At 57.5% G+C, this 27,225-nt stretch overlaps 1 protein-coding gene across 1 annotated transcript in view; it reads right to left on the reverse strand.

The window, feature by feature from the left end:
- Nucleotides 1-234: 234 nt before the first annotated feature.
- arid1ab (AT rich interactive domain 1Ab (SWI-like)) overlaps nucleotides 235-27,225 on the reverse strand; it is a 55,427-nt gene continuing 28,436 nt past the window's right edge. Inside the window, exons 4-20 of the mRNA XM_035429011.1 lie at nucleotides 26,804-26,920; nucleotides 16,736-16,976; nucleotides 15,835-15,924; nucleotides 15,365-15,532; nucleotides 14,292-14,625; nucleotides 13,490-13,617; nucleotides 12,766-12,866; nucleotides 12,394-12,603; nucleotides 11,610-11,814; nucleotides 6,927-7,059; nucleotides 6,488-6,663; nucleotides 6,072-6,213; nucleotides 5,835-5,957; nucleotides 5,451-5,547; nucleotides 4,385-5,210; nucleotides 4,124-4,254; nucleotides 235-3,822 (exon numbers count right to left, since the gene is read on the reverse strand). Coding sequence (XP_035284902.1) covers nucleotides 1,849-3,822; nucleotides 4,124-4,254; nucleotides 4,385-5,210; nucleotides 5,451-5,547; nucleotides 5,835-5,957; nucleotides 6,072-6,213; nucleotides 6,488-6,663; nucleotides 6,927-7,059; nucleotides 11,610-11,814; nucleotides 12,394-12,603; nucleotides 12,766-12,866; nucleotides 13,490-13,617; nucleotides 14,292-14,625; nucleotides 15,365-15,532; nucleotides 15,835-15,924; nucleotides 16,736-16,976; nucleotides 26,804-26,920 — 5,196 coding nt within the window. The 3' untranslated portion in view covers nucleotides 235-1,848. The remainder of the gene's footprint in view (nucleotides 3,823-4,123; nucleotides 4,255-4,384; nucleotides 5,211-5,450; nucleotides 5,548-5,834; nucleotides 5,958-6,071; nucleotides 6,214-6,487; nucleotides 6,664-6,926; nucleotides 7,060-11,609; nucleotides 11,815-12,393; nucleotides 12,604-12,765; nucleotides 12,867-13,489; nucleotides 13,618-14,291; nucleotides 14,626-15,364; nucleotides 15,533-15,834; nucleotides 15,925-16,735; nucleotides 16,977-26,803; nucleotides 26,921-27,225) is intronic.

The following is a 27,225-nucleotide window of genomic DNA, read 5'->3' on the forward strand; positions in this document are numbered from 1 at the left end:
GCAGCTGGCCCCTCGGCGAAGTGGACCGCCGTCCGAATGAAGGCATTTCAGGTTAAATGAACTGTAATGTGGGTCAATGAGACCGAGCCAGAACCCGAGGGCCAGTCGCGACTCGCATTATCCCAGAAAGCGCTGATCCTCCAAAGCCACTTACGCAGGCGCTAAAAATCACAGGGCGTACGGCGGGAAAGCGTCGACATCGTGGCCTTCGACCAAATGAATAAAACCATCACAAACGTCTTACGAAGATTTAATGTACATTTATTCTTAACACGTGGAACATATAGTATAAAGATTTCATACTGAATAAATGATATTCATTAAGCCAAAAAAGGAAAAAAAGAGGAATTTACATCAAGTTTTTTTAGCTACATCGTCTGAAATACAAATATGCAGAATCCATATCACTGGAAAAAAAAAAAAAAAATCTCAATTTGTGTTTCTTCATCTGGGTTTTTGTTTCGTCGTATAAGGAGCTGAAATCGAACTTGGAAGAGGTTTTTCTTTAGTCTTGTTCTCCACACCTTTATCTGAAGGGAACGAAAAACGTGATCTGCCTGAGTGGAGGGGGGGACAGCAGCTGTCTGCGCACACAGCTCCAGCTGCGCATCTCACCGGCAGGGGGGTGGGAGGAGGGGGAGGGGCTGGCGCAGGGAGGGAGGAGGGGTTAAATTATCGTGGGGCGGGGCTCGATGCAGGGCGGGGCTTCGATGCATGGAAGTGAAGTCGTGTAGTAACCTTTGAATGATTAAAGATAAAAAGGGTGAGGAGCTTCAGAAGTTTTGAGAAGGAGCGAGAGAGCGAAAGAGAGTGTAATGTACAATGTCATATATACACTGCAGCCGAGACTGCGTCTAAAGTTGAGAACCAGTCCTAAGAGGTGATGTCTTTAAGGGTCAATTCATACAATCGAGGGTTAAAGAGAAGAGGTCAGGGTGTTGTAGGTCCACAATACTTTGGGGGGAAAGCCTTTTTTTTCTCTCTTCAACATTAACTAAAAACATTTTTAAAAACTACAATTCTGCTGCGGAGCCAGCGTTTCTCAGTGTGAAACAGTATTATTACAGTATGGTTACAGTTTTGTTTAAGGTGTACAGTACAGAAAAAAGTCCTACAATCTACTGCACGGGCCTCCCATTTAAAGACATCTGTTCACAGCCGATAACCTGGTTCTTGTAGGGCAGAATATAGAGCATCCAAGTTACAGCAATTATACCACACAAGAGTCCAGAAGTCTGGTTAGCCTCCAAATATGAACCATAAAATTGTATTCTCCGTGCGGCCCCTCCCCCCCCCCCCCACGAGGAGAGGGGGGGGCGCACGTATCCCCCAAACTCACTGTAAACGAGACAGCAACTTTGGTTACAGTTTTTGTTTTTCTATTTTTTTTGTGTTTTTTTTTTCATTAATTTTTTCATTTTTATTAAAAAAGTCCTTCCCGTTAGGCAGCACACTCCCCAAGGCCGGCGCCCCCGATCCGTTCGTCTTTATCCACGCTAGTTTTCACCGTTTTCTTTTTTCCCCGCTTCCTTTTCTCGTCGTTTGTTTTTATCATTCGTTTTTTTAACCCCCTCCCCCCCTGTTTGTCTTAGATCCATCGCTCCTTCATGAGATCCTTCCTTTAGTGAGAAGCAGGGGCGAAAGGGGGGGTCGGACAGTGGAATCAAGAGGTGTTTTTTGCATAAATAAAAAAAAAAGGACAAAAAACAGTCGGTTTTGCTCTTAGCTTCCTCCACTCGCGCGCGACGGCGGGCGCGCAAAGAAAACGGGAGGGGGCGGGGCCGGGGGCGGGGAGGGCGGGGCGGCGGGCGCGGGAACGGAGAGCGGCCGAGGCGTCCCCCCCGGCTGTCATGACTGGCCGATCAGGTAGAGTACGTCACAGATCACGTGGGACACCAGCGAGTTCATGAGGGGGGACACGGAAATGTCCAGTAGCCGCGACTCGTACAGCGTGAACTCCGAGTGGTTCTCCTCCACCTTGGCCATGGCGTGCAGGGCGCGCGCCGCCCGCCGCATCATGTCCACGCTGGTGGGCTCAAAGTGCGCCTGCAGGTGCAGCAGGGAGCTCTGGCTCTGCTGGAACTGCGTGGCGGCCAGGCTGTCCTCCAGGAAGCCCAGCAGGTTGCCCACGCTGCCCTTCTGCACGGCGATGGCGCGCGCCGCCAGGCTGTCGCCCTGCGCCAGGTTGGCCAGCAGCACCACGGCCATCTCGCGGCACACCGGCACCTTGCGCTCGCCCACCAGCCGCACCAGCGTGCCGTACAGCTTCTCCAGCCGGCTGAAGGGCGGCGTGGCCAGGATGAGGTCCACGTTGTTGTCCTGGATGCTCAGCTTGCTCAGGGTCTCCAGGACCAGTCTCTGGGGCGAGAGCGAGCCGTTGGCCCCCAGCGTGGGGAAGGGGTCCAGGGCCTCGGCGGAGGGGCAGACGGCCCAGTGCAGCAGCCCGTCCAGCAGGGGGAGGCAGATGCTCTCGGGGTAGATGGACAGGTCCAGCTGGCCCGAGATGTTGGCCAGGGTGACCAGGCTGTTCTCGCGCAGGAGCTCCAGGCAGTCCCACCACCACTCGTCCCTGTGGCCGGCCACGCCCCGCTCCTCCTCCTCCTCCTTCTCGTAGGTGAGCGGGGCCTGCTTGCGCTCGGGGTGCCGGTGGTGCAGCAGGATGAGGCGGCCCAGGAGCAGCAGGAGGCCCGGGTGCTTGGACATCTCGGGGTCGTTGCCGGGGACGAAGGACAGGCTGCGCACGATGTTGGAGACGCAGACGCAGCGGCGGGCCAGCGCGTCCTGCCAGTCGGACAGCGTGCTGAGCGGCGCCTCGTCCTTGCTGTGCGGCTCGTCCTCCAGGATCTTGATGTTGCGCCGGCTCTGCGCCGCCGGGCCGATGCCGAACAGGAACTTGCCGTTCTCCTGGAAGCCGTCGGCCGCCGAGCCGCGCACCGCCTCCTCGGTGACCGATCCGGGGCGGGCCGACAGCACGTCGTCCACGGTGGCCGTGAGGCCGGCGCCCGCCGCGCCCGTCTCCGGCGGCGGGGGGTCGGGGGCCCGGGGGGCGGCCTTCTCCTCCTCCTCCTCCTCCTCCTCCTTCTTCTCGGCGCTGGCGGCGCCGGCCTTCTCGGCGCCTTCCGTCTCGGCCTCGGCGGCGGGGGCCTTCTTCCGGGCGGGTGGGGCGGCGGGCGGCCGCTGGCGGGCCTGCAGCAGGTCGGCCCGGCTCTCGAAGTGGGTCTGGATGTGCTCGGTGGTGTCCCCCCCGCCGATGCTCCAGTGGACCAGGCCGCTGTCGAACTCCTGCGGCCGGCCCAGCTTGCCGGAGCAGCCCACCACGAAGGGGTCCTTCTTCCGCACCACCTTGATGGGGAGCTTGTCGAACTTGCTGGCCTGCTTGGGCTTCTCCTGGGGGGTCCCCGGGTCCTGGGAGGGGCCTGCCGAGCTGGGCTCTGACCCCGCCTCCTTCTCCTCCTCCTCCTCCTCCTCCTCCTCTTTCTTCGGCACCGCCTTCTCCTCGCCGCTCTCGCCCTGCGTCTCGTCCCCGCCCTCCTTCTTCACCGCCGTCTGAGGCGCGGTCGCCGGCGTCCTCTGCTGCTGCTGCTGCTGCTGCTCGGGGCCCTCGCTCTGATCCTCGTCCTCCTCCTCATCCTCCTCCTCGTCCTCGTCCATGTCCTCCACCTCCGGCTCGTCCTGCTCGTCCTCGTCCGCCCGGTCCAGGGCGTTGGGGTCCAGCAGGGTCCTCTGGCCGGGGTCGCCCACCTCGTACTCCTTCAGGATGCCGAAGATCTCGATGAGGCAGCGGCGGAAGTACTCCACCACCAGCTCCAGGAAGCCGGGCAGCTGCGGGGCGGAGCCGGGGACAAGCGTCAGCACAACAGACCGGCAGAGTGCATGAAACACAGACACGCAAACAGGGCGACATAGCTCAGGAGGTAAGATTGTCTGGCAGTCGGAGGGTTGCCGGTTCAAACCCCGCCCTGGGCGTGTCGAAGTGTCCCTGAGCAAGACACCTAACCCCTAACTGCTCTGGCGAATGAGAGGCATCAATTGTAAAGCGCTTTGGATAAAAGCGCTATATAAATGCAGTCCATTTAACAAACACATTCAGCAGTGCGCTCACCAGGCCCGCAGAGCCACTCACCTGGCAGAGGCTGAAGGTGGAAATGCTGCTGTCGTCGTACAGCAGGATGTTGATGGTGTCCAGAGCCCAGGTGCTCTCGGCCAGGAGGCCCGACTTCAGCGACATCATCACCCTCCAGGCCTCGGGCGCCCCTGCGGAAACGGGAAGGGAGGGAAAGGCAGCGGCGTTAGCGGCGCGAGGCCTGACAGCGCGTGCCGGCGCGTGACGGTGCGTGGCGGTGTGCGTGACGGTCAGCGCGGGTCGGCGGGGGCGGGGCCGTACCGATGTCCTTCATGGTGAGGCGTCGGCGGGGCTTGAGGACGGGCTGGGTGGCCTCCACGGAGCCCGGCGGGAAGGCCACGTCGCGGCGGATGAGCGGCGACTGCACGGGCGCCTGGGCGATGTGCGAGGCCGGCACGGGGGGCCCCGCCTTCTGCATCTTGATGCCCGAGTGCATGTAGGGCGACTTGCTGGGCGACGTGCGGCTCTCCATGGGGCGGGGCATGGGGGCGGGGCTGGACACCTGCGGAATGTGGTTCTGCATGGACTGCGGGGACTGGTAGCTGGGCTGCAGGGGGCGGGTCATGGGCGGAGCCGGGCCCGCCGGCCCGTAGGGCGGCTGCCGCTGGCCCAGGTGGCCCGGCCACTGGCCCTCGTGGTTCATGCGCTGGTCGGCCGGCATCATCTCCTCGGAGCGGCTCATGCCGTGGTAGCCGGGCCCCTGGGCGGCCACGCCCGGGCCCTGCCTGTTGGGGTAGCCCGGGTAGCCCATCTCGCTGCGGCCCTGCCACATGCCGCCCTGGGGCCCCTCGGGGGCCGACTGCATGGGGCTGCCCATCATCTGCGGGGGCATGGAGGGCTGGGCGTTGTGGCCCCCGGAGCTCTGGGGCCGGTCCCGCCCGAAGGGGAAGGGGAACTGGCCCTGGGGGCCGGCGGGCCGGCGGTCCGAGCTGGGGTAGGCGCCGTACTGGTTGTACATGTCCTGCTGGGCCTGGGGGGCGGTCGGCGGGGGGGCCTGCTGCTGCCCGCTGAAGGGCACGTTGTACATCTCGCCCTCGTGCCGCTTCGCCGGAGGACCGTAGCCGCCATCTACTGGCCGCTTGTAGTTCTGCAGAGAGAGAGAGAGAGAGCCCCATGCTAGCTTCACAACACCACACTTTAATCATGTGCTAATCGTTATCATCAGATTAGGTAAATCACAGCGGTACATTCAAACATGCTTTACTTTAGTCATTTACAACTACGCTATTTTTGATGACAGTATTTGAAAGCTATTTAAGCCCATAGTTGAATCAAAGGTAAAAAACCAGCTGGTCAGATTCATTGGTCGGCTGCTGTGGATACTCACAGACTGTTGTTGTGGGTACATTCCAGACTGCTGATTGGGGTATGGGCCACCAGGGGGAGCTCCTTGGCCAGGGTACTGATTACCATAGGAATCGTGCCTGCGAAGACCCAGCATGGGAATATTGGACAGACGCCTAACGACTCGCTCTAATCAGTGAATTCATGCAGTCTCATGGATTAGCCCGGCGAGCGTCTGGATGACACGCTCTCCGCCGGGCGAAGGGAGCGCGGAAAGAACCGCGCCGCGGACGCGGGGAGGGGCGGACGATGCTCGCAGAACCCAGCAGAGCTCTGAGAGGTTACGGGGTGCAAACAGGACGGGGAAAGTCCGGCCCTAAGCCTAAAAGTGAAACCCATTCTAGCGTACCCCGCCCCGCGGGCTCACCTCTGTTGCTGTGGGGGGCAGCGGTTTGGCGAGTACATCCCCGTGTCGGCGCTGGAGGGCATCATGTTGGGCTGCGGCGCTCCGGGGCCCATGGTGCCGTCCGGGCCCATCCCGGGCTCCTGCCTGAGAGGCACACAGTGCCGGGGGAGGAGGGCGGGTCAGATGAGCCGATGGCCTGAACGTTCACCCGTGAGGTAGTAGCCCCCCATTCCCCCCCGCACGGCGCGGCGGCCTTACCTCCGGTCGTAGCCTGGTCCGTAGGGGTACTGCGGCCTCTGTCCGAGCGGCATGGTGCCGATGGCGCCCGGCGGCCCGCGGCTGTACTGGTCCCCCATCCCGCCGCTGGAGCCCTGGCCGGGGGGCATGAACTGCTCCCCCGCTGTGGAGACGAACGCAGGGGTGAGACCTCGCGGCTGACAAGGCCCTGCCCACCAGACCCAGCCCTGCCCACCAGACCCAGACCCAGCCCCACCCACCAGACCAGGCCCCACCCACCACCCCCCGCCCTGTCCACCAGACCCAGCCCCACCCACCACCCCCAGCCCTGCCCACCAGACCTAGCCCCACCCACCACCCTCAGCCCTGCCCACCAGACCAGGCCCCACCCACCTGGCCCGTCCACACCCACCCAGCAAGCCCGCCCTCCCGCTCACCTTTCCGCATGGCGCTGAAGGGGTCCTTGTTGGGCTCGTAGGGGCCCATGCGCCCCATGGTGTCCGGGGTGCCCATCCCGGGCTGGTAGCCCGAGTTGGGGGTCATGGAGTTCCTCCTGGGGAAGGCGGGGTCACTGCCGTCAGCAAAGGGGTCCTGCAGACTCACCACACTGTTCCTGAGAGAGGAGGAGGAGGGGGTACAACCACATCTCAGTTAAACTACAGCACAGGGCACAGGAACACCAGAGCACAGGGCCTACAGCACAGAGCTTACAGCACAGGGCTGAACCTGAGGGTCTATAGGATAGGACAGAGTGTCAGAACAGTCAAACAGCAAACAGTCTGGAGCAAGATGGAGGGGGAGAGAAAGGGTGGAGGGAAAGAGGGAAAGAGAAAAAGAAAGAAGAGAGAGAGATGGGGGAGTGCATAAAGGACATACCTGACCCCAGGCATGGGGGGCATCTGGCTGTGTGGGGTGGAAGCCGGGGTGGGGGGTTTCAGGTCCCCCCCCTCAGCCATGGAGCTGGTGGTGGACTGGGGGGTCTGGGGCCCTTGCAGAGACCCAGATCCCGCTGGAGAACAAAGCACAGAGACAGACACAGTGAGCCACACACGTGTGCTCACACTCACGCACACATCGAAAACAGTGACACCCGCTCACACACCGATATTCACTCACAGGTGGACACCTATATAACTACAGTCAAAGGCATACACATCAAACTCAGAGACACACATGAATAAACAGACAGGTACAATGACAGGCACACAAACTTGCCAGAGATCGGGAACGGAAACAAAAGACAGACGGGGCCAACTACAGGCCACAAAATAAGCGCAAGCGGCAGGCTTTTCCCAATAAACCACACGTCAAGTCATTGCTCAGAGTCACTCATGACAACCCACTGAAGTGTAAGCCGGGAAAGAACGCAGAAACAGCTCTAAACACACGCTCCTACTGAACAACGTCTCAGCATAATCAACACGAATGAGGGCTGTGGGGGAGAGAACAGGGACCAGAAGCACGTCTGTCATTTAACGAAGGTGAGGAGCGGCGCAAAGTAAGAACGGCACCGAGAGAGGACCAGCCCAACACACAGGGCCAAACGAACTTAACGAACGCGCGCTTAACGAGCCAGCAGAGACCGAGGCCTGAACACGGCCTTGCTTCAGTCTGGCGGACCCAGATGAGCAGCGCCGCCTAGCACTGCCAATCCTAAACGCTGCGTTAACAGCTCCTCCAACGCTCCCGGGGATGTTAATCAGTTACTGTTTAAATAATGAGCGCAGTAAACGTTTATTGTTTTCTCTAGGGTGAGAGATGTAAATGATACATTATTACTATTATCATCATCATCATCTAAAGCACTTTTAAACAATCCGCAAGGTTCGTTTTTTGGACTCCAACTCCCATAAGCCCCTTCGTTTCCGTAGCCCTATGCATTTTTAACACCTCATTGTGACCGCAGTTCATTTTTTTTTTCCTTCTTCATCATCTCATTAATCTACTGCCATATTTTCCATTTCAAGCTATTTTTGACCATGGTAGTATTCTGACTGAAAACTAGGGGCTTATGCGGTTTAAAAACAAGTTACTTTCTTCACTCAGGGAATATTGTTACCAATCTGCCTTCTGGCTGAGGGTCTACCTGCATTTTGGTTGGACTAACATTTAATCTCCCAACAAGCTAAATGCATTAGCATTTTCTGAGACCCTTAATTACAGCATTAACACCCAAGAAGCTACTTCATATGGATGTTTAAGTTTTAAACCCTTAAATAATTAAAAATCTTCCACTTGAAGTTTACCAAATTTGTACATGAGCAGCATTCCTAAAAGCTCCATTGTGCAGTGTGGCAATGCTGAGAAGCTCTGTGATCTCCACATAAAACTTATCCTTTAGTTCACCCCAGTCTGGACGCACCAATAAGGAGACTCTCCTCTGGTTTCAGCCTGCAGTCAGATTAATGTGTGCCCTGTCAGAGCGATCCTGCGTGTGTGTGTGTGTGCGTGCGTGGTGTGTGTGTCCTGTGTGTGCATTTCAGTGTGTGTGTGTGTGTGTGTGTGTGTGCGTGGTGTGTGGTGTGTGTGTCCTGTGTGTCCGTGTGTGAGCGCGCGCGCATCAGGACTTCTCACTGTTAGCATGTGGTGTCTGATGACTCAAGCCTTCCATTCATTAAGTTGCACACTGGCAGGGGTCAATGGCAGGTCACACTTATTCACATTTCAGCTCTCCACACAAACTGCCCCGCCCCTCTCCCGGGCAGGGATTTCCCTCCGTCAGGGAAGGGAGGGGGGCTGAGCCAAGAGAGAGAGAGAGAGAGAGACAGCGAGAGGAAGGGGGGGTGGGGAGTGGGGGGAGGGGTGGGCTAGGGGGCGGGTGCTGGCGTCTTTACGCCTCCCCTCCCCCTCCCATTCATCATTTTCAGCTCAGAAGAAAGCTGTGGGGATTTCTGTGAGCAGACTTGCCCCCCACCCCGTCCCCCCACCCCCTCCCCGCTCCCCCCGGACCCCGCTGGCAGGACTGGCCCGCGGACACGCGTTACATCACCGGAGATCCCCCTGCTCCCCGCGTGACAGCTCACGGGCCGGGTCGACCCCACGCTGGCGCGCCGCGGGGGGTGGGGGGAGCGAGGGGGGGTGGGGGGTGCGTGGGGGGGGGGGGGTTGCCTCGGAAACCCCCCGCCCACTCCACTGGCTGCGCGTCACGTCCCCCCCAAACCGCGTGGAATTGAAGGACGTCTGAAGGACTGCTTTCAAAGTTCGCAAAGCCTGAGAGAGCCGGAAGGAAGACGAGGGGCTCTTCAATCAGGCAGCGTGGACTCGCCCGGACCGGCGGCTTCATCACGCTTTCCCGTATTTCATTTCGCTCCACGAGTCAGACAAAATCAGCCCGTCGGGTTCACGTTACGGCAAAGATCTCTGACGTGCTGAAGGAGGTCAGGCAGCAAGGTACCGTCACAACACGAGCGAAGACAAACAAAATGACTGAATACGTTCAGCGCTTCACTGGCAATTCTTTTCTTGGCTCACTTTTAGTTTGTTTCTGCAGCCCTTTTTAAAAACAATCAATCTAAATTTTAATGCTAATGCTCACTGATTTTATATAATAAGTGCGTGTCATTTTAATGCATCGTTCAAAGAATAATGTCATCCACGAAATGAAGAAGTGACAAATTAACCCGGCCAGCACGCCATTCACAATGATGAGTTAAGACGACCCAAAGCCGCCAACGTTCTCACCAAGCAGAAGTGCCCCGGCCAGCAGCGAGCACAGACGCCCCCAGCACAGCACAGACCCCCAGCACAGCACAGACCCCCCCAAGGCCGGAGAACAGCCTGTCACAAGGCCGGCCGCGGTCTTAAAGGGGACCACAGCGTTGTTTTCATCACCTAAAATTATGACTATATATTTCGTCCACGGTGGCGAAGACAATAACGTGACGAAAATGCCTTTTTGGAACGACGACGATGACCAATTAAGTTTTGCATTTTAAAATGAGGAAGGAAAACAGACCCAGATGTTTTTTGTTGCAGGTGCTTTGTTACACGCATAAATGTATAAGAAGCAGGTCTTGACATTAACACCTGCCACCGGCCAAATGAGTGCAGAATTTGGCAGTGGCGCGTAACTTGTTCACTCTTACTAGCCTCTTTTGGCCGGTGACCATTTGGCAGCATTTTCTACAAAAAAGTTAATATTGTAGTTTACAAAAAGCATCTGACATAGTTCAGTCTATTCGTGGTGATACTACATGATACTACAACTCCCATGATGACTGTGTGGACCCTGTGCGCTCATCCCATTGGCCATGTGCTTTGCCCTCTCGCTTTCGCTACCCCTCAGTGGGAGAAGGCGACCTTTGCCAAAATCAAAGATGTGAACACTTTGTACTCGCAATGCAAAACTGCATGTTTTATCAATATTATGTAAGATTGTGGATACACGTACTCTTCATTCTCTACACTGACATTTGGAGAATATCCACGGCAAAGACCACACACACATGCAGTTTACTCAGGTCGGATAGCGATAATGGCTTCTGTTCAAATAAAATGTTATGCCACAACAAATGCATGCAGTCACATCGTCCAATTACCTATAATATAATATATAATTACATTTATGTAAATCAACAAAGTTTAATCAACAAAAGCTATGAGGTTCCGCAGTTAAATTGTCCAATTACCTGTAATATAATATATAATTAAGTTCAATCAACAAACGCTGTGGCTTTTTGAAAAAAACTAATTTGTGTTTAATATTATTCTTTAATGCCTTTATTGTCTTCAGAAAAGTAAAGGTGCTTTGTGACAGTGACATTCACACTGCAGCTGGGCATTGCTGCATGCAGATGCAGTGTTCACTCATGCAAAAGGGACATGCAATGTCACAACTGATGTGCAGTCACAAATCTTTGAGCATGTTACATATAAAGTATTTTATAGCCATGGCATTTACTGGGGGCAGGGCATTAAATGTGACAAAAAATTAAGTTCTAAAATCTAAAAAATTAAGAACTAAAATGTGACTAAAATATTTTTTAAATTTTGACTAAAATATGATTTTAGTCATTTTTGTCTTGACTAAAATTAATGAAGATTGTATAACTAAAGCATGACTAAAACTAAAATGCATTTTAGTCAAAAGACTAAGAGACCGTGACTAAATCAAAAAATGGAGGCAGAAACACCACAGTTGGACCATAAACCCACACCAACGACTCTCTAAGCCCAGTATCACCGAGGCGCCACGGCCGCCGTCGCCGTCACACGGAGCCCAACCGGCGCGCGGCGCTTTCCCGTTAGCCGCGCGGAGCCGTTTCACACGCCCAGCAGCGGCGGCGCCCGTTAGCGGCGGCAAACGAGCACATTAGCACCGCGCCTTCCGCCGCGCGGTACAGAGGCGCTAAACAGGAGCGGAGGCAGGGAGAGGGGGCGGGGAAAGATAAATAACACCTCCGCCGCAGGAAGCCCCGGCGCCCGGGGCCCGCGGCGGGGAAACGTGTCAGGGCATAAAGCGCAGGGGCCGGTACATTTACACAGAAACAGCAGAAGGAAGGAAGGAGGCGGCGGAGACGGACCAGGCCCGAAGCCTGGGGCCGGAGTGGCGGCACTGACCCGGGGACGGGGGCTGGACCTTGGGCTGGTTCTTTTTGGCGTCGGTGGTGAAGATGTCGGGGGGCGGGTCCTCGCCGCGCTCGATCTTGCACTCGAAGGCGTACAGACACTGGATGTACTGCTTCTTGAGCGAGCTGGCCGCGCTGCTGGACGTGCCCACGTTCAGGTTGGTCGCCAGCTCCCGCCACTTCTTGTTCTTGTTGACCTGCAGACACGGGGGGAGGGGGGAGGCGCAGCGTTACCACCAGAGGCCCCGCCCATCCCACGACTCACAGCGGGCTGACCGGGCTGACAGCCTTTACTGATGACAGCGGCGGCGATAAAAAGCCCTGTCTGCATTTACAGCACAAAAACATCCTTCACAAGCGTTGGGGTTACCAGGCTGGATCAATAGATCCCAGTCAGAGAGCAGGTCGCTGCTCGACTTGGCACGGTGTCAGGCTTCCTCCAGTAATTGTGCCTTCTGCGGTTAACAATGTAGCCCTCATATGGGCCTGAAACACTGTAGCACTGACAAGCCCGCGAGACCCCGCCCCCATGTGGGAGGGGACCTATCGCATGGCTACTCATACAATTTCAGGCACAAGGTGGTTTTTCGGGAAAATTGGCCTGTTATGGCCACTGTATCTTTATAATTTTAAGTGCTTTAATCTTTAATGTCATGCTTCAGGTCTGGATAAACCCCCCTTGTCACGACACATAATCGAAATGTAAAGAAAGTAAATCTAAATATTCGGAAAAAAGTAACTGTCCGGCGCGGGGGCCTGCGATTGGCCCAGCCCACCTGCGTGAGGCCGCCGATCTCCTTGACGGACACGTAGAGGCGGAAGAGGTCGAGCGGCTTGCGGCCCACGGCGGGCAGGTTGGTCATGCCCATGGCTTTCTCCTCGGCGAAGGCCAGGTAGCGGTCCACCCACATCTTCCTCTCCGGCTCGGGGCCCAGCTCGTACAGGCGCGTGATCTTCTCGTTGGTGGTGGTGGAAGAGTTGGACTTCTGCGCAGGAAGGGAGGGAGGGAGGGAGGCGGGGTTAGTCCGGGGACTCTGGGTTAATCTGACGCACGCGCTGGTGCTGACGCAGAGCGCGCTGACCGGGTCGTACTGTGACCCCCGCGGCGGTCGCTACTACTTCCGGGGCGTTGAAGCGACCGGACGTACCTTTTTGGATTCGGGTTTGGGGGTCCCGTCTGTTTTGTTGTTCATCTTTTGGGCCAGGTTTAATTTCACGTCCTGGGCGAACTCCGGACCTGGACACATGCCTGGGACAGAGAGAGGACGGGAGAGGGACAGGGGGGATGAACAGGAGCGACGGAAGTGGATATCAGCCATTACTTTACTGGCTTCAGTAGATTCTCAGTGGCCTTCAGTTTTCATAAATATGCATATCAGCAGAATTACTGTAACCAGGGAAACTAATGCATACATCAAATGTTAATAGCCAAAAATAATAATAATACACACATATCTATAATGTATATATATATAGAAAAAATGAACGTGTGTATATGTGTGTGTGGGTGTGTGCCTGTGTGCATGCGTGTGTGATCGTGTCTGTGTGTGCACGTGCAGGGATGTGCCTGTGTGTGTGTGTGTGCATGCGGGGTACGTGCCTGAGTGTGGGAGTCTGTGTGTACGCGTGTGTGGTCGTGTCTGTGTGCACGTTCAGGGATGTGCCTGCGTGTGTGTGTGTGTGTGTGTGTATGTGCGGGGATGTGCCTGTGTGTGTGTGTGTGTGTCTGTGTGTGCACGTTCAGGGATGTGCCTGTGTGTGTGTGTGTGTGTGTGTATGTGCGGGGATGTGCCTGCGTGTGCATGTGCGTGTGTGCATGTGTGTGTGTGTGTGTGGTCCACGCAGCGGTGGCCAGGCTCAGTCAGTACTCACCCGCAGTGTTGTTGGCCATGGGGTAAGGCCCTCCCTGCGGGGTCATCATGCCTGGCATGCTGTTCATGGTTGGCGCATAGGGGGCGCCAGCTCCCATCATGCCCTGCGCCATCGGGTACCCAGGAGGCCTGAGGGGCACGAGAGACCCTCTCCATCATAAAGCCACGGCCAGCGTTAGAGATGATATGCAGGGTCTCAGACCGGCCTAGTCCTACAGCACACCTTCAGTCCCTGAGGCCTGACCAGCTCTGCTTCCTCTGCTCTGCACATCTACCTCAGCCCTGCGTTCTCCTGCCCCTTCCTCTGACTCACTCACTACATCACTTCCTGTCTCTGCTGGCCTGGTCTAGCCTGGCCGCTGCCGATCCACCTTTAAGGCAGGAGAGAGCCGAGGAGAGTTACAGCCGGGGGGAGCATCGCAGGAAAACCACACACACAGCTGAGGACTACAAATACCAGGAGAGAAGATCACAGACAAAGGAAGACTCCCAAGTCAGAGAAACAGCCAGAGCCAGAGAAACGGAGAACCATAAAGGCATGGATAACACAGACACAGGAGCAATCACAGACACAGGGAGAATCACAGACAAAGGGAGAATCACAGACAAAGGGAGAATCACAGACACAGGGAGAATCACAGACACACAGAGAAGCACAGACACGGGCTAACTCAAACACAGGGACTGGGGAGGACTGCACAGACAGACGCAGAGACAGACGCAGAGACAGACGCAGACGTGGAGGCGGAGCGAGGGGGCGGAGCGGGAGTGAGGGGGCGGGGCGAGGGGGCGGAGCGCAGTACCTGCTGTGCATGGAGTTGGTGGAGGCGTGCTGCATGGCGGCGGCGGCGGCCTCCTGGGCCTTCCTGCTCATGCTGCCCGGGGGAGGGCACATCCCCGAGCCCACCTGAGGGGGCATGTTGCCCATGTTGGGGCCCATGTTCGGCCCCATGTTGGGGCCCATGTTGGGCCCGTAGGGGCGCGCGCCCATCTGACCGGGCCCCATCCGGCCCGGGGGCATCCCGGAGTACGGCGGCCCCCCTGCCTGCCCGGACATGGGGTTCATGGCGCCGGCCATGCCCGGCCCGGGGTAGCTGGCGTTGGGCATGCTGCTGTAGCTGGGCTGCCGGGGGTACCCTGCAGGAGGGGGGGCCAGGGTAACCAGTGAGGACAGCCCAAAACCCATCAATCACACCCTTCTCCACATCACCCTCCATTACACCACACCCCCCTCCGTCACCATCCATTACACCACACCCTTCTCCACATCACCCTCCATTACACCACTCAATCCATTCATTTTCATTTACACCAATTAAAACAGCCTAATGTGTGCAAGTACGGCAATACCCAAACGCCAAAACACTAGAGCAGTATTTAAACTGACTGCTTGGATGGCAGACAGACGTTTTAACTAGACCAGTGGTTCTTAACCTGGGTTCGGTCGAACCCTAGGGGTTCGGTGAGTCGGTCTCAGGGGTTCGGTGGAGCCTCCGCCGCAGAGGTCCACCCCTCAGTCTAGTCTGCAGTTAGTTAAAGAAGGGTTCGGTGAATGAGCATATGAAACTGGTGGGGTTCGGTGCCTCCAACAAGGTTAAGAACCACTGAACTAGACCTTTAAGGAAATACTTAGTCTCTTACATACACATGTGTGTTTATATGACACGTATGCATATAGAGACACACCACATGCGCATATCGATGAAGACACGCTCATATTAACTGTGAGCTTCAAAGACTTCTAGTTGAAAGGCTTCGTCTGAAACGGTGAAGCAGCCGGGAAAGAGGTGGAGACTCTCTGAAGGAGCTCCGGGCGTAAACAGAGCTGCTTCTGAAGCTGTTCCAGAGCCGCGGCGCCGGGGCCCGCCGAGCTCACCTTGGGGCCCGTACTGGCCGGCCTGGGGCCCGTAGTTGCCCATGGAGTTGTTCTGCTGATAAGGCCCCATCCCAGCATGCATCTGGCCTCCTGAGGACTGGCGAGGAGATAAGGCGGAGCCAGGCTGGGGGGAGCCGTACGGGGTCATCTGAGGGTTACGCATGAACACTGCGGGGGGGGGGGAGAGAGAGAGAGAGAGAGAGAGAGAGAGAGAGAGAGAGAAAGAGAGTGAGAAAGAGAGATGTGTCCAATGATCTAGGCTCCATTCCAGCTTCAATGAATCAGTAGGGCCTACTGGAACAACCATTCTGCGAGACCGAGAGAGCTGGACAAAATTTCATTTGCTTCAGCAGTTATTTGCTTCCAAGGTACATTTGTTAGAAAATATGAAAGAAGCAGGTGGATCTGGGAGAGCAGTGCGCTGGGAGCAGAGGCTCGCGGGACGCTCGCGGGCGGGGCAGAGAGCTCACCTCGGTCCTGGCCCATGGCGGACTGGCTCATGGACGTGTGCAGGACTCCGTCCGACTGCACGCTCGGGGGCCTGGGGGGCATCTGGTTTCCTGGGAGACAGAAGGGAGGCGCCCTACCGTCAGACCTGCAGCTGGGGTGAACTGAGGCCAAAGGGCTGCGTGCAGCTCCAGGCCTTTCCAGAGCTAAGGGAGGCCAGCCTCGGGGCTCCAGGCCCCAGTCACGGCCACGCTAACGCCCTCGGCCAGCAGGGGGCGGTGCTTTCACTAGCCACCGTTCTGAGCTGCGTAGCCAAACTCAGTGGCCCCATAATTTATCTGATAGACGTTTAGACGTTTATTTAGAGTCGGCCAGCTAACCCGCTGGCAGCTTAAGCTACGGCAGCCCGTCCGTAAGGAGCAAAAATGAATGTCCGTGAAAGACCGATTAGCCTTACAAACAGGAACGCAACCGTGCAGCTACGCAGTGCATCTCTTCTTAATTGTTTCGTCAATAAACATGTTTGCAATAAATGCATTTCACAAACTTAGTGAAGTGATCCCAGCGGCTTTCGATAAAACAATTGGGTTTTAAAAACGTGCTCCTTTTGAGAGGGAAGTGGTGTAACAGAGTGGTGCAATCAGCACCGTTGATTAATACACCTTATTAGTTATTTGGCTGTGGTGAGATATTTTTCTTGATGTTTGACTTTGTGTTATCAGGCCATAATCACAGCTACTTCTGTCTCCCTAATTATGAAGATAAGCATTTTTTCAACAGCATAAATAACCTCTGAGCAGTTAAAGTGATGACCACAATTTCATTCTGTTTTAAATCTGATAATGGGAATCTCCCCACGGTCTAGAGGTAGCTTCATTTCAACACAGCCACGTGTGTGTGCGTGCGCACGCGTTGGGGGCCCACCTGGCACGGCGTTGGGGGACAGCGGGCCCGAGCGGGACTGCGTGACGCTGGCGGGGGACCCCACGGGCGAGGGCGAGGGCCCGCGGATGCCCGGGAGGTGGGGCGAGGTGTGGGGCGAGAAGGGCGACTGCGCCGGGTTGCTCTGCTCGCCCTGGCTGCTGGACACGCCCGAGGTGCTCACGCCCGGGCTCAGAGCGCCCTCTGTGCCCGTGGGCAGGTCATCGATAGAGCCCGACAGATCCTGAGAGAGAGAGAGAGAGAGAGAGGGAGAGAGAGGGGTAGAGAGGGAGAGAGAGAGAGAGGGAGAGAGGGGGAGGGAGAGAGAGGGGGAGAGCGAGAGATAGAGAGGGAGAGAGGGAGGGAGAGAGAGAGAGAGGGGGAAAGAGGGAGAGAGAGGGGGAGAGAGAGAGAGAGAGAGAGAGAGAGGGAGGGGGAGAGGGGGGGAGAGAGAGAGCGGGGTAGAGAGGGAGAGAGAGAGAGAGAGAGAGAGAGGGAGAGAGGGAGGGAGAGAGAGAGAGGGGTAGAGAGGGAGAGAGAGAGAGAGAGGGGGGGAGAGAGGGGGAGGGAGAGAGAGGGGTAGAGAGGGAGAGAGAGAGAGAGAGAGAGACATTATTTACCACAGGAGCCTGTACATACATGTGCATGTTTTGAAGGGCCTTGCACTGAACAATAGAACCGTGACAGACAGAGAAACGCCTGCTGTGAAATGAGACTGAAACGCACTTGACCGGGAGTAGAAATACGAAAACATCGAATATCGAGCCTTGAGAACCATTTCACTGCCAAGCAAACTGCAAATATCTGCACTCAGCTTGTCCTCTTCTGTTCTGCACAGAAAGTTGGACGCTCTTAAAAAAAAGCGTGGTTAGGAGCAAATGAAGTTGGCAGAAACGTTCAGAAACTCAAGAAGTCGGAGCGGTTTTATTCTGGAAGCAAGAAATGTTTTCTTTGCTTTAACAACTCGGGATTTTTAAAAAAACAGGAAGTTTCCGGAAGTGCTGGAGCAGATTAAGCCTCGTATTTGTTCCTTATGTGAGCCGCAGCTCGGCTGCAGACACGTGCAGCGCAATCAGAGGTCTGAGCGGCTATGCAGGGCTGAACGGCTGCCGTGTGCACACACACGTGTGTGTATTCGCAAGCAAGCATGTTATGAGGTTTCTGAGTGTGTGCGTGCGCACGTATGTGCGTGTATGCATGTGTGTGTGTGAGCGTGTGTGTGTATGTGTGTGTGTCTGTGTGTGTGTGTGCGTGTGTGTGTGTGTGTGCGCGTATGTGTGTGTGCGTGTGTGTGTGCGTATGTGTGTGTGAGAGTGTGTGTGCGCGTATGTGTGTGTGAGAGTGTGTGCGCGTATGTGTATGTGTGTGTGTGTGTATGTGTGTGTGTGTGTGCGCACTGCTGGACAGAGGCCAGCTACTCCCAGGGAAACTCTTGCCAGAGGCTGGCAGCGGCCCTGGGGCTGGAGCTGCTATTTTTGGGATGTGACCTGAGGAGGAAACCCCAGAGGGAGGGCCAGCAGGGGGACAGGGAGCGCAGCCCCATTCACACTTCCCCTGTCCCGCTGCCAGCCCCTTACGCAGCGGAAGAGCCGCCAGCCAGCCCAGCTGAGCAGAGCAGCACAGAGCAGTACAGAGCAGCATAAAGCAGAGCAGCACAGAGCAGAGAGCAGTACAGAGCAGTGCAGCACAGAGCAGAGAGCAGCACAGAGCAGTGCAGCCCAGAGCAGAGAGCAGCACAGAGCAGAGAGCAGTACAGAGCAATGCAGCACAGAGCAGAGAGCAGCACAGAGCAGTGCAGCACAGAGCAGTGCAGCACAGAGCAGAGAGCAGCACAGAGCAGAGAGCAGTAAGGAGCAGCATAAAGTAGAGCAGCACAGAGCAGCAGAACACAGAGCAGAGCACCACAGAACATAACAGAGAGCAGCACACAACAGTACAGAGCAGAGAACATCACAAAACAGCAGAGTAGAGCAGCACAGAACAGCAGAGAGCAGAGCAGCACAGAACAGCAGAGAGGAGAGCAGCAGAACACAGAGCAGAGAGCAGAGAAGCACAGAGCAGAGAGCAGCACAGAGCAGCAGAACAGAGCAGAGCAGCACAGAACAGCGAGCAGCACAGAGCAGAGCAGCAGAACACAAGCAGAGAGCAGAGCAGCACAGAGTAGAGCAGCACAGAGCAGCACACAACAGCACGAGCAGAGCAGCACAGAGTAGAGCAGAACACAGCAGAGCAAGCCTCGCTGCATGTGGGCCAGGGCGGGGCTCTCATTTCAAACCTGCAGTGACTCAACCTGTCTGTCACGACTCCCCACACACACACACACACGCGCACACACACACACACACACACACACGCACACACACACGCACACACACACACACACCGCTGTCCCAGCACGTACTCTGCAGTCATCGATTCTTCACAGCTCAATATTGCACAGCAGCACCAGGGCCTGTTCTGCTGACTGCACAAGCTCCCCAGGAAATGTAATTATATCTGAGGCAGCTAGACCTTTCACCAAATACAGACCTCTCATCACAGCATAGAGCCGGGGGGGGGGGGGGGGGGGGGCTTCAGAGCCACCGGTTATGCCCAGAGATGCTCAAACTGCTCGCTCCAAAACACCAGCTTGGCAAAACTACTTTAAGGTCTACTTTCAAAAAAATCTACATTAAAAAACATTGAACTTGGTGACGAAACCGAATGAGAACAGACACGTCTTCCTGTTTTCTGGCTCTGAACAAGGATGCAAGACCCCGCAGGACCCGAGACAAATTTAGCGCTCCCCGAATTCTCGGGACGGGGGGCCGCGTTCCCGCTGCCGCCGGACTCCCAGAAACCCCGGACCCCGACGCGGGGGGAGGCCGAGGCGGGAGAGCAGGCGACACGGCGCGCGACGGTCTGGCACAAAATGGCGGACGGCGCGCCTCCAAATAGACGTTCGCGCTAACGCCACGTCGCCTGGCGAACTGCCTCCCGTGCGATTTCTACTTCGCCGTATTCAATTCACATTTTCTCCTCGCCTTTCCTACTGATGCGGTCTTCCTTTCCCGTGAAAGGTTGTTCTCCAGCCTGCGCGTCATAGAGCGCTTTGACAGCGCAGGACACAAGCTTCCATCAGGCTGCTAAAGCAGGCCTGAATCACCGAAACGCCAGTCCCCTGAATAAAGGTGGGGGAAAAGGAGAGCGGGATCTTTGAAAAAGAGCGAGCGAGAGAGAGAGAGAGAGGGATAAGGGTCAGGATTTCCACGCGACCTGGCCGCCTCGCTCTGGCAGCCCTCCCTCCCCCCCGTCGCTTCCTGCTGTGTAATCTCACACACGCGCTCATTCATCTCCTCGTGGGAGGAGGGGAGACAACAGCCATGCGTCTCTGGGGGGTTGCCATGGTTACGGAGGTTTAGCTCCGCACGTGCTGACACATCAGATGAGAGCGGACCCCTCCCCCTCCCCTCCCCCTCCCCCCCCCGGGGCCCGTGGGGTCACGCCGCTGTCTGAAGGGCCCCGCTGTCATTGTTGCAGGAAGTGCGGAGCGGCTCGGAGCCTGCCCGGCCAGCGCCGCGGGGTCAAAGGTCAAACGGCGCCGCTAGGGACGCTAACGAGCGATGCGATGGATGCGGACAGAGCGGGGGGGGGAAGAGAGGTCGGTGTCGGGACGGGCATTACACAAAAAGCAGCGTTTCCCTGACCCTGCAAGCGTGTAGAGGTTCACCACTCTGTCCACCACAGAGCAAACAGCAAGGTCCTTCCCCCACACCTCTCTCTCTCTCCCCCTCTCTCTCTCTCTCCCTCCCTCCCTCTCTCTCTCCCCCAGCGTGTCTCACACCCTCCCCGTGACAAACGGGCAGCGCTGCCACAGTTCCACACTCTCCAGCCGTCGGGCTTTCACAGAGCGTCACCCCCAGGGCTGTGGAGTAAATAAAGCTTTCACACCTCCTCCTGCACGGGGGGGGCGGGGCGCTGGCGGGCCTGAAGCGCTGGCGGGGTGGCGCTCTTTAAAGGGCCCGCGGGCAGAGGCGCCGCTCGGGCGGGGGCGAGAGAGGCGCAGGTGAGAGGGAGAGCCTCCCCGGCGCGGGGGGCAGGTCTGCGGGGCCCGAGCTGCCTGAGTGCAGAGCCGCGTTCGGCCATAAGGGGGCACTCCTGTCCCACACTGGAGAGAGGAGAGGCAGGGCCCCACAGCTCAGCAGCACTGCTCCACAGTGTGTGTGCTCCTGCAGCAGTGCGCTCCCTCTCACGCACACACACACGGTCACACACACACGGTCACACACACACACATGGTCACACACACACACACACACACACACACACACACACGGTCACACACACACACACACACACGGTCACACACACACACACATACACGGTCACACACACACACACACACACACACACACACACACACACACACACACACACACACACACACGCACACACACACGGTCACACACACACACACACACACACACACATGGTCACACACACTCACACGGTCACACACACACACACGGTCACACACACACACATGCATTAATGCTCTCACATACATGCAACACGCACGCTCACACACACTCACACACAGAAACACGCATGCATTCATGCTCTCGCACACACGCACACACAAACACTCACACGCAACACACACGCTCACTTACACACACACATACACAAACACACACACGTGTACACCCACCCACCCACGCACCCGCATCACACACACGCATCATAAACACGCTAACAGACACACAAAGGCACACACAATCCCTCACACACACGCACACACATATAAACATACATGTCTCTCACATGAGCGTGCAGAGCTGGTGACACGCTGGCAGATCCCCCTCACAAAGACTACAATCCCCAACAGCCCCTTCACCAAAACCTTCTCCCCAGTCACTGGGTCAGGTTCACAGTGGACCCTCCCATTTCAGCACCATTCTGTTTCAGGACCATCCCATTCAGGGTTAAGTTCTGTGGGTCACGTTCTGATGCGGGACGGGGCGTGGCAGCTCCCAGATTTCTGGAAGACGGAACCGAGCGCGCCCAGGACGCTTCCCTCCGCCCCGCGGGCTCGGTTCTGGAGGAACGGCCCGCTTGGTCACTCGCTGGCGCCGATGACATCATCGCACCAAGTTTATAACATTGTAGGAAAATTGCAAAGTTTCAAACGCAGGCGTGCTCGCAAGGGGCACGTTTTTAGCCATTTCAGGTAGCTAAGAATCTATTTTCCGTTAAATCAATAACCAACAGCAGAAGACAGGACCAAGTCACACTCAACTGCAAATGGGAAGAGGCTGAGGGACTGTGTGAGGCTGTGTGTAAGTGTGTGTACGAGCCTGTGTTTGAGCCTGTGTGTGGGCCGTCTGTTTGCCTCACAATAGCAAGGCCCCCTGGGGGGGAGGGGAGGGGAGGGCACCTGTCCTAAACCCACCCCCCTCCCCTCGCTACACATCCGGAGAGGAGCAGGAGAGCCGCTGAGGAGCGCGGTGTCACTGACAGGCGCTGCGTTTGGAACGGGACGGCGGGGCGGTGGGAGGGGCGGCAGGGGAACGCTGTAGAGAAGCGTGCGCAGGCAGGCAGTGCTGCAGCACTCCCCCCCACCCCCCCGCCCACCCACCCCCCCCCTCAGCCTTTGTGTGGGGCTCAGCGAGGTGGGCGGGGTTCCCGCTCAATCACAACCCTGAGAGAAAATTCCTCTCCCCGCGAAACCCGGCTCCGCGAACCCGCCAGCCTTCCTGCCGACGGCCCGTCCGAATTCCGCTTTCAACAGCCGCCGAGCGGGGAGAAGGAAAGAGCGAGCGAGCGAGCGAGAGGGAGGGAGGGAGGGAGGGGAATGAGCAAGCAAGCAGAAGTGGAAAGTGGGAGGGAGGCAGGCAGGCAGGCAGGCAGGCCGGCCCCGGAATCTGAATAAGACACGCGCACAGGAAGAACAGGCCCGGAGACCAGAATAGTAACAGGAAACCGGCCCCGGACTCTGAATACTGCAATACTGCAGCTTCGCAAAACAAGGTCGCGCTGCACAGCGCTGTGAAAGCTGATTTACACAGAGAGACGAGAGGAAGAGAGAGAAAGGGAGAGCAGAGGAGAGAAAGCAGGCAGAGAGAGCAGGGAGGAAGGAGTGAGAGGAGAGAGAGAGTCGGGGAGAAGGGAGGAATACAGAGAGGAAGAGTGAAAAAGGAGTGTGAGAGAAGCAGAAGGAGAGGGGGAGGGAGGGAGGGAGCTAGGCAGAGGCACACACAGAGAGAGAGAGAGAGAGAGAAGCAGGAGGAGGGGTGGGGGAAGGCAAGGCTCGGGAGATGAAATGTGTCAGGCTCAGCAGTCTGACTGCGCTGCCTGTGCGCTCAGCACCAAACGAGCTGCGCTGCACGGGTCTGGGGCGGGCCTGGGGGAGAGACGCGGCGGGCCTGGGGGGAGAGACGGGGCGGGGTTTGGGGGAGAGACGGGGCGGGGTCTGAGGGAGAGACAAGGCGGGTTTGGGGCAGAGACAAGGTGGGGATTGGGGGAGAGACAAGGCGGGGTTTGGGGTAGAGACGGGGCGGGGTCTGAGGGAGAGACGGGGCGGGGTTTGGGGGAGAGATGGGGCGGGGTCTGATGGAGAGACGGGGAGGGGTTTGAGGGAGAGATGGGGCGGGGTTTGGGGGAGAGACGGGGCGGGGTCTGAGGGAGAGACGGGGCGGGGTTTGGGGGAGAGATGGGGCGGGGTCTGATGGAGAGACGGGGAGGGGTTTGGGGGAGAGACGGGGCGGGGTCTGATGGAGAGACAGGGAGGGGTTTGGGGGAGAGACGGGGAGGGGTTTGGGGGAGAGACGGGGCGGGGTCTGATGGAGAGACAGGGAGGGGTTTGGGGGAGAGATGGGGCGGGGCTTGCAGGAAAGCACAAGATTAGGTTCAGCTGAAGAACAGAGGGGCGGGGCAGGAGCTGACGCAGCGCAGGGCGGGGCCTGGACAGTTCACGCTGCAGAAGCATGGGTGGTCCTCCACGTCCAGCCTGACAGGGGTCCCTGGGAAGCCAGACGGACGCGTCCCTCAGCGGGGTCCACTCCGCAGCCCCATTCCCATGGTTGGGTTACCCCCCCCCCCCCCCCTCCTCCCCCGCTCCATTGTGAGGCTCAACAAAACCCCGCACCGCGCAGCCAAAACACTTCTGACCTCCCTGCCCCGCGCTCATTCAGTCTGGCCCGTGGCGGAAGCTTCCAGCAGGTGTGAGGGGTGCGCGCGCGACCGGCGAGGGCTCCTACTGCGCCCACCGCTCCCTCCAAAAACAAGCGCTCAGCTTGGATTAGGGAGGGGAGGGGCCAGAGTCCGGGGAGGGGCGGGGCCACGGGAGGCGGTCTCTCAGAATGTCCTGACGAGAACGCACCGTTTCCACGGGGAGGGAGAGAGCGATACCGGAAACGCGCTCGGACACACCACGCTGCGCTCGGAAACACCGTCCCGCGCGCGTAGCGCGAATCCAGCGCGCCTTCCAGCGAGCGCTAACGAGCGCTAACGAGCGAGCGAACACAAGCACGCCTCACTGGCCGCAGGGAGAACCGAACCCAGGCCTCTTAGCAGACGGCACGAAAGCTGCAGAAACTCCCTCTCGGCTGCGGAAGCTGGGTTTAGCCCCCTCCAGGAAACGGAGATTACGGGCGAGGCCGGGGGTGGGGGAGAGGAGGGTTAGAGCGAACGCGTCCGCAAACAGGGACGCAAATCTCTGAGCAAGCACGCTGGAAGGCGCCGGGTTTGTCAGACGTCTGTAAACGCTTAAACCGCCGTCCCCGCAGATCTCCGCTCCGCGGGGGCGACAGATGCTGCAGAGCCCGCCGTGAGTTCAGCGCAAACAAAGCCTGAGCGTTACCTGAGAAACCGCACGGCAAAAAGGGCGGGAAAAACCCGACGCCTTTTCGGCCATTTTGCGAGCGCGCTTTCGGATATTAGCGGTACGACGGCGGGGATACGGCGTCCTCGCGCGGTCAGGTGACGCCGGGGTCTTCAGGGTCTGCCGCGCTCGCTGCTGTTGACTAACAGCTTTGCGGTGCGTTCGAAAAACACATCTGGAAGAAGCGGCAAACAAGAGGGCCGCTTGGGGCGTGAGCAGCGTCTGCAGTCCTGCCTGCTAGCACAGCAGCTCACCGTGCGTTTCTCAGCGAGCAGACGCAAATCAATTACTGTATGTATCTGTACTGTGTGAGTGAGCGAGTGTGTGTGTGTGTGTGTGTGTGTGTGTGTGTGTTCACGCGTGTGTGTCCTTCTACTCTGTAGCTGCTGACTGTATTCGGAAGGTGTGTGTGCGTGTGTGTGTGTGTACGTGTGTGAGAGAGTCTACTCCGTAGCTGCTGACTGTATTCGGAGGGTGTGTGTGTACGTGTGTGTGTGTGTGTGTACGTGTGTGAGGGAGTCTACTCTGTAGCTGCTGACTGTATTCGGAGTGTGAGTGTGTGTGTGTGTGTACGTGTGTGAGAGAGTCTACTCCGTAGCTGCTGACTGTATTCGGAGGGTGTGTGTGTAAGTGTGTGTGTAAGTGTGTGAGAGAGTCTACTCTGTAGCTGCTGACTGTATTCGGAGGGTGTGTGTGTGTGTGTGTGAGAGAGTCTACTCCGTAGCTGCTGACTGTATTCGGAGGGTGTGTGTGTGTGTGTGTGTGTACGTGTGTGAGAGAGTCTACTCTGTAGCTGCTGACTGTATTCGGAGGGTGTGTGTGTAAGTGTGTGTGTAAGTGTGTGAGAGAGTCTACTCTGTAGCTGCTGACTGTATTCGGACTGTGTGTGTGTGTACGTGTGTGTGTGTGTGTGTGTGTTTGTGTACGTGTGTGAGAGTCTACTCTGTAGCTGCTGACTGTATTCGGAGGGTGTGTGTGTAAGTGTGTGAGAGAGCTGCAGAGCTGACTGCGCAGGGTGTGTTTGTAGAACACACAAAGCTGCACACTGTCTGCGGAACCTGTCCGGCTGGTTTTTCTGGGCCTAGCCGAGGCTGGGAGAGAGAGACTCATCTGCGCGGAAAGCTTCCCGCGGCGCCAGGGGAAGGGGGGGGGGGGCGTCACATGACCAGACTAATCTCCCTCTCAGCCAATCACAGCCGACCCAGAGCCGTCTGGACCACGCCCAGCCTGAGCCACTACCCGCAGCAGCCCAGCGCTCCAGCAGCACTTCCTGCATTACTGAGCCCCGCTCTGGAGATAGGCTCCATGTATTTATAGCAGCTAAATTGTGTTGCAGCGGTTTATACGCGCACAGCGGCTTTTAAACCTTTAATGTCAGACCTGCGTGTGTGTTGGGGATCACACTTTGAACATCGGAAGTTTCCAGTAATTGTCTTGCGTTCCATTGTCCGTGCTCAAACGTACACGTTATCTTTAATGCAATGTTTGCTTAGTCCTACCAACGGTTGCACAACAGCGGCAAATAAATAAAGAGCAAACGGTCCTGAGGGGAAACTCCCCTCGCTGCCGCCGCTGCTGCTTGTGAATGAAGGATGCCCTGTCTGATGACCTGCTAACACAGCTCCACAAACGCCGCCATTAGCGGCCGCTTATTGGTCCCGTGTGGCGGATCTGCCTAAAGACCCGGTCCCAGCGGCCCGGCATCGAGGCCGGAGCGTCCGGGCGCAGACCGCGGGGGGGGTGCTGGGGGAGGAGGGGGGGGGGGGGGTTTGGGGTTTGGTTCGCGAGGCCTCCCCCACCTCACTGCGTAAGGCGGAGTCCTCCGCTCCACCGGGGGCGGTGAGGAGCAGCAGCCTCGGACAGAGCGTGCAGCGGAAGACTGAGGGAGCGTGTGATGGGGCGCAGGAGAAGATGTGAACTGGGTGGGGAGCTAATAGGAGGTGCGTGCTCGGTGGGGAGTTATAAGGAGGTGAGAGGAGGTGTATGCTCAGGGAGGAGGTAAAAAAAAAAGGAGGCGCAGGGAGGTGTATGCTTGGGGGAAACGCATAAGGAGGTGTACGCTCAGGGGGAGGTATAAGGACGTGTATGCTTGGGGGGGAGGGAGGTATGAGGAGGTGTAAGGAGGCGTATGCTCAGTGAGGGGGAGGTATGAGGTGTGAGGTGTATGCTTTGGGGGGGGGGGGGTATGAGGAGGCGGCGGGGGCACTCACAGGGAGGCTGGAAGGCCGGCCCTGCAGCCCGTCCTCAGGGCCGCTCTTGCTGGAAGCCATGGGCTGGCTGGAAGGCGGAGCGCTGGACTGCGAGCTGAACGAGTCCTGGGACAGCTCCTGAGAGAGAGAGAGGGAGGGAGTGAGCGAGGAAGGGGACCAGTGGCCTCCGAGCAGACGCAGTTCCGTCCTGAGACTGAACCTTCCGGAAAGGTTCCCGGCCGCGCTCCGGTCTCCCTCATTGGCCACCTGCCGGGCTGCGGGCGGAGCATTCCACAGCTACAGCGCCGAGCGCCGATAGCAGCAGCCAGAGATCCTCACCAGGACCCCAAATAGATTCTGCTGCCGCGTTTTATAGCCCATTTAGCCGGATAAGTGCGCTTCCTGAGCTGAGTCAACAGCGCGCTCCATCACTTCGCTTCATC

This window comes from Anguilla anguilla, chromosome 8 (assembly GCF_013347855.1).
Source record: "Anguilla anguilla isolate fAngAng1 chromosome 8, fAngAng1.pri, whole genome shotgun sequence".
Lineage (NCBI taxonomy): Eukaryota > Metazoa > Chordata > Actinopteri > Anguilliformes > Anguillidae > Anguilla > Anguilla anguilla.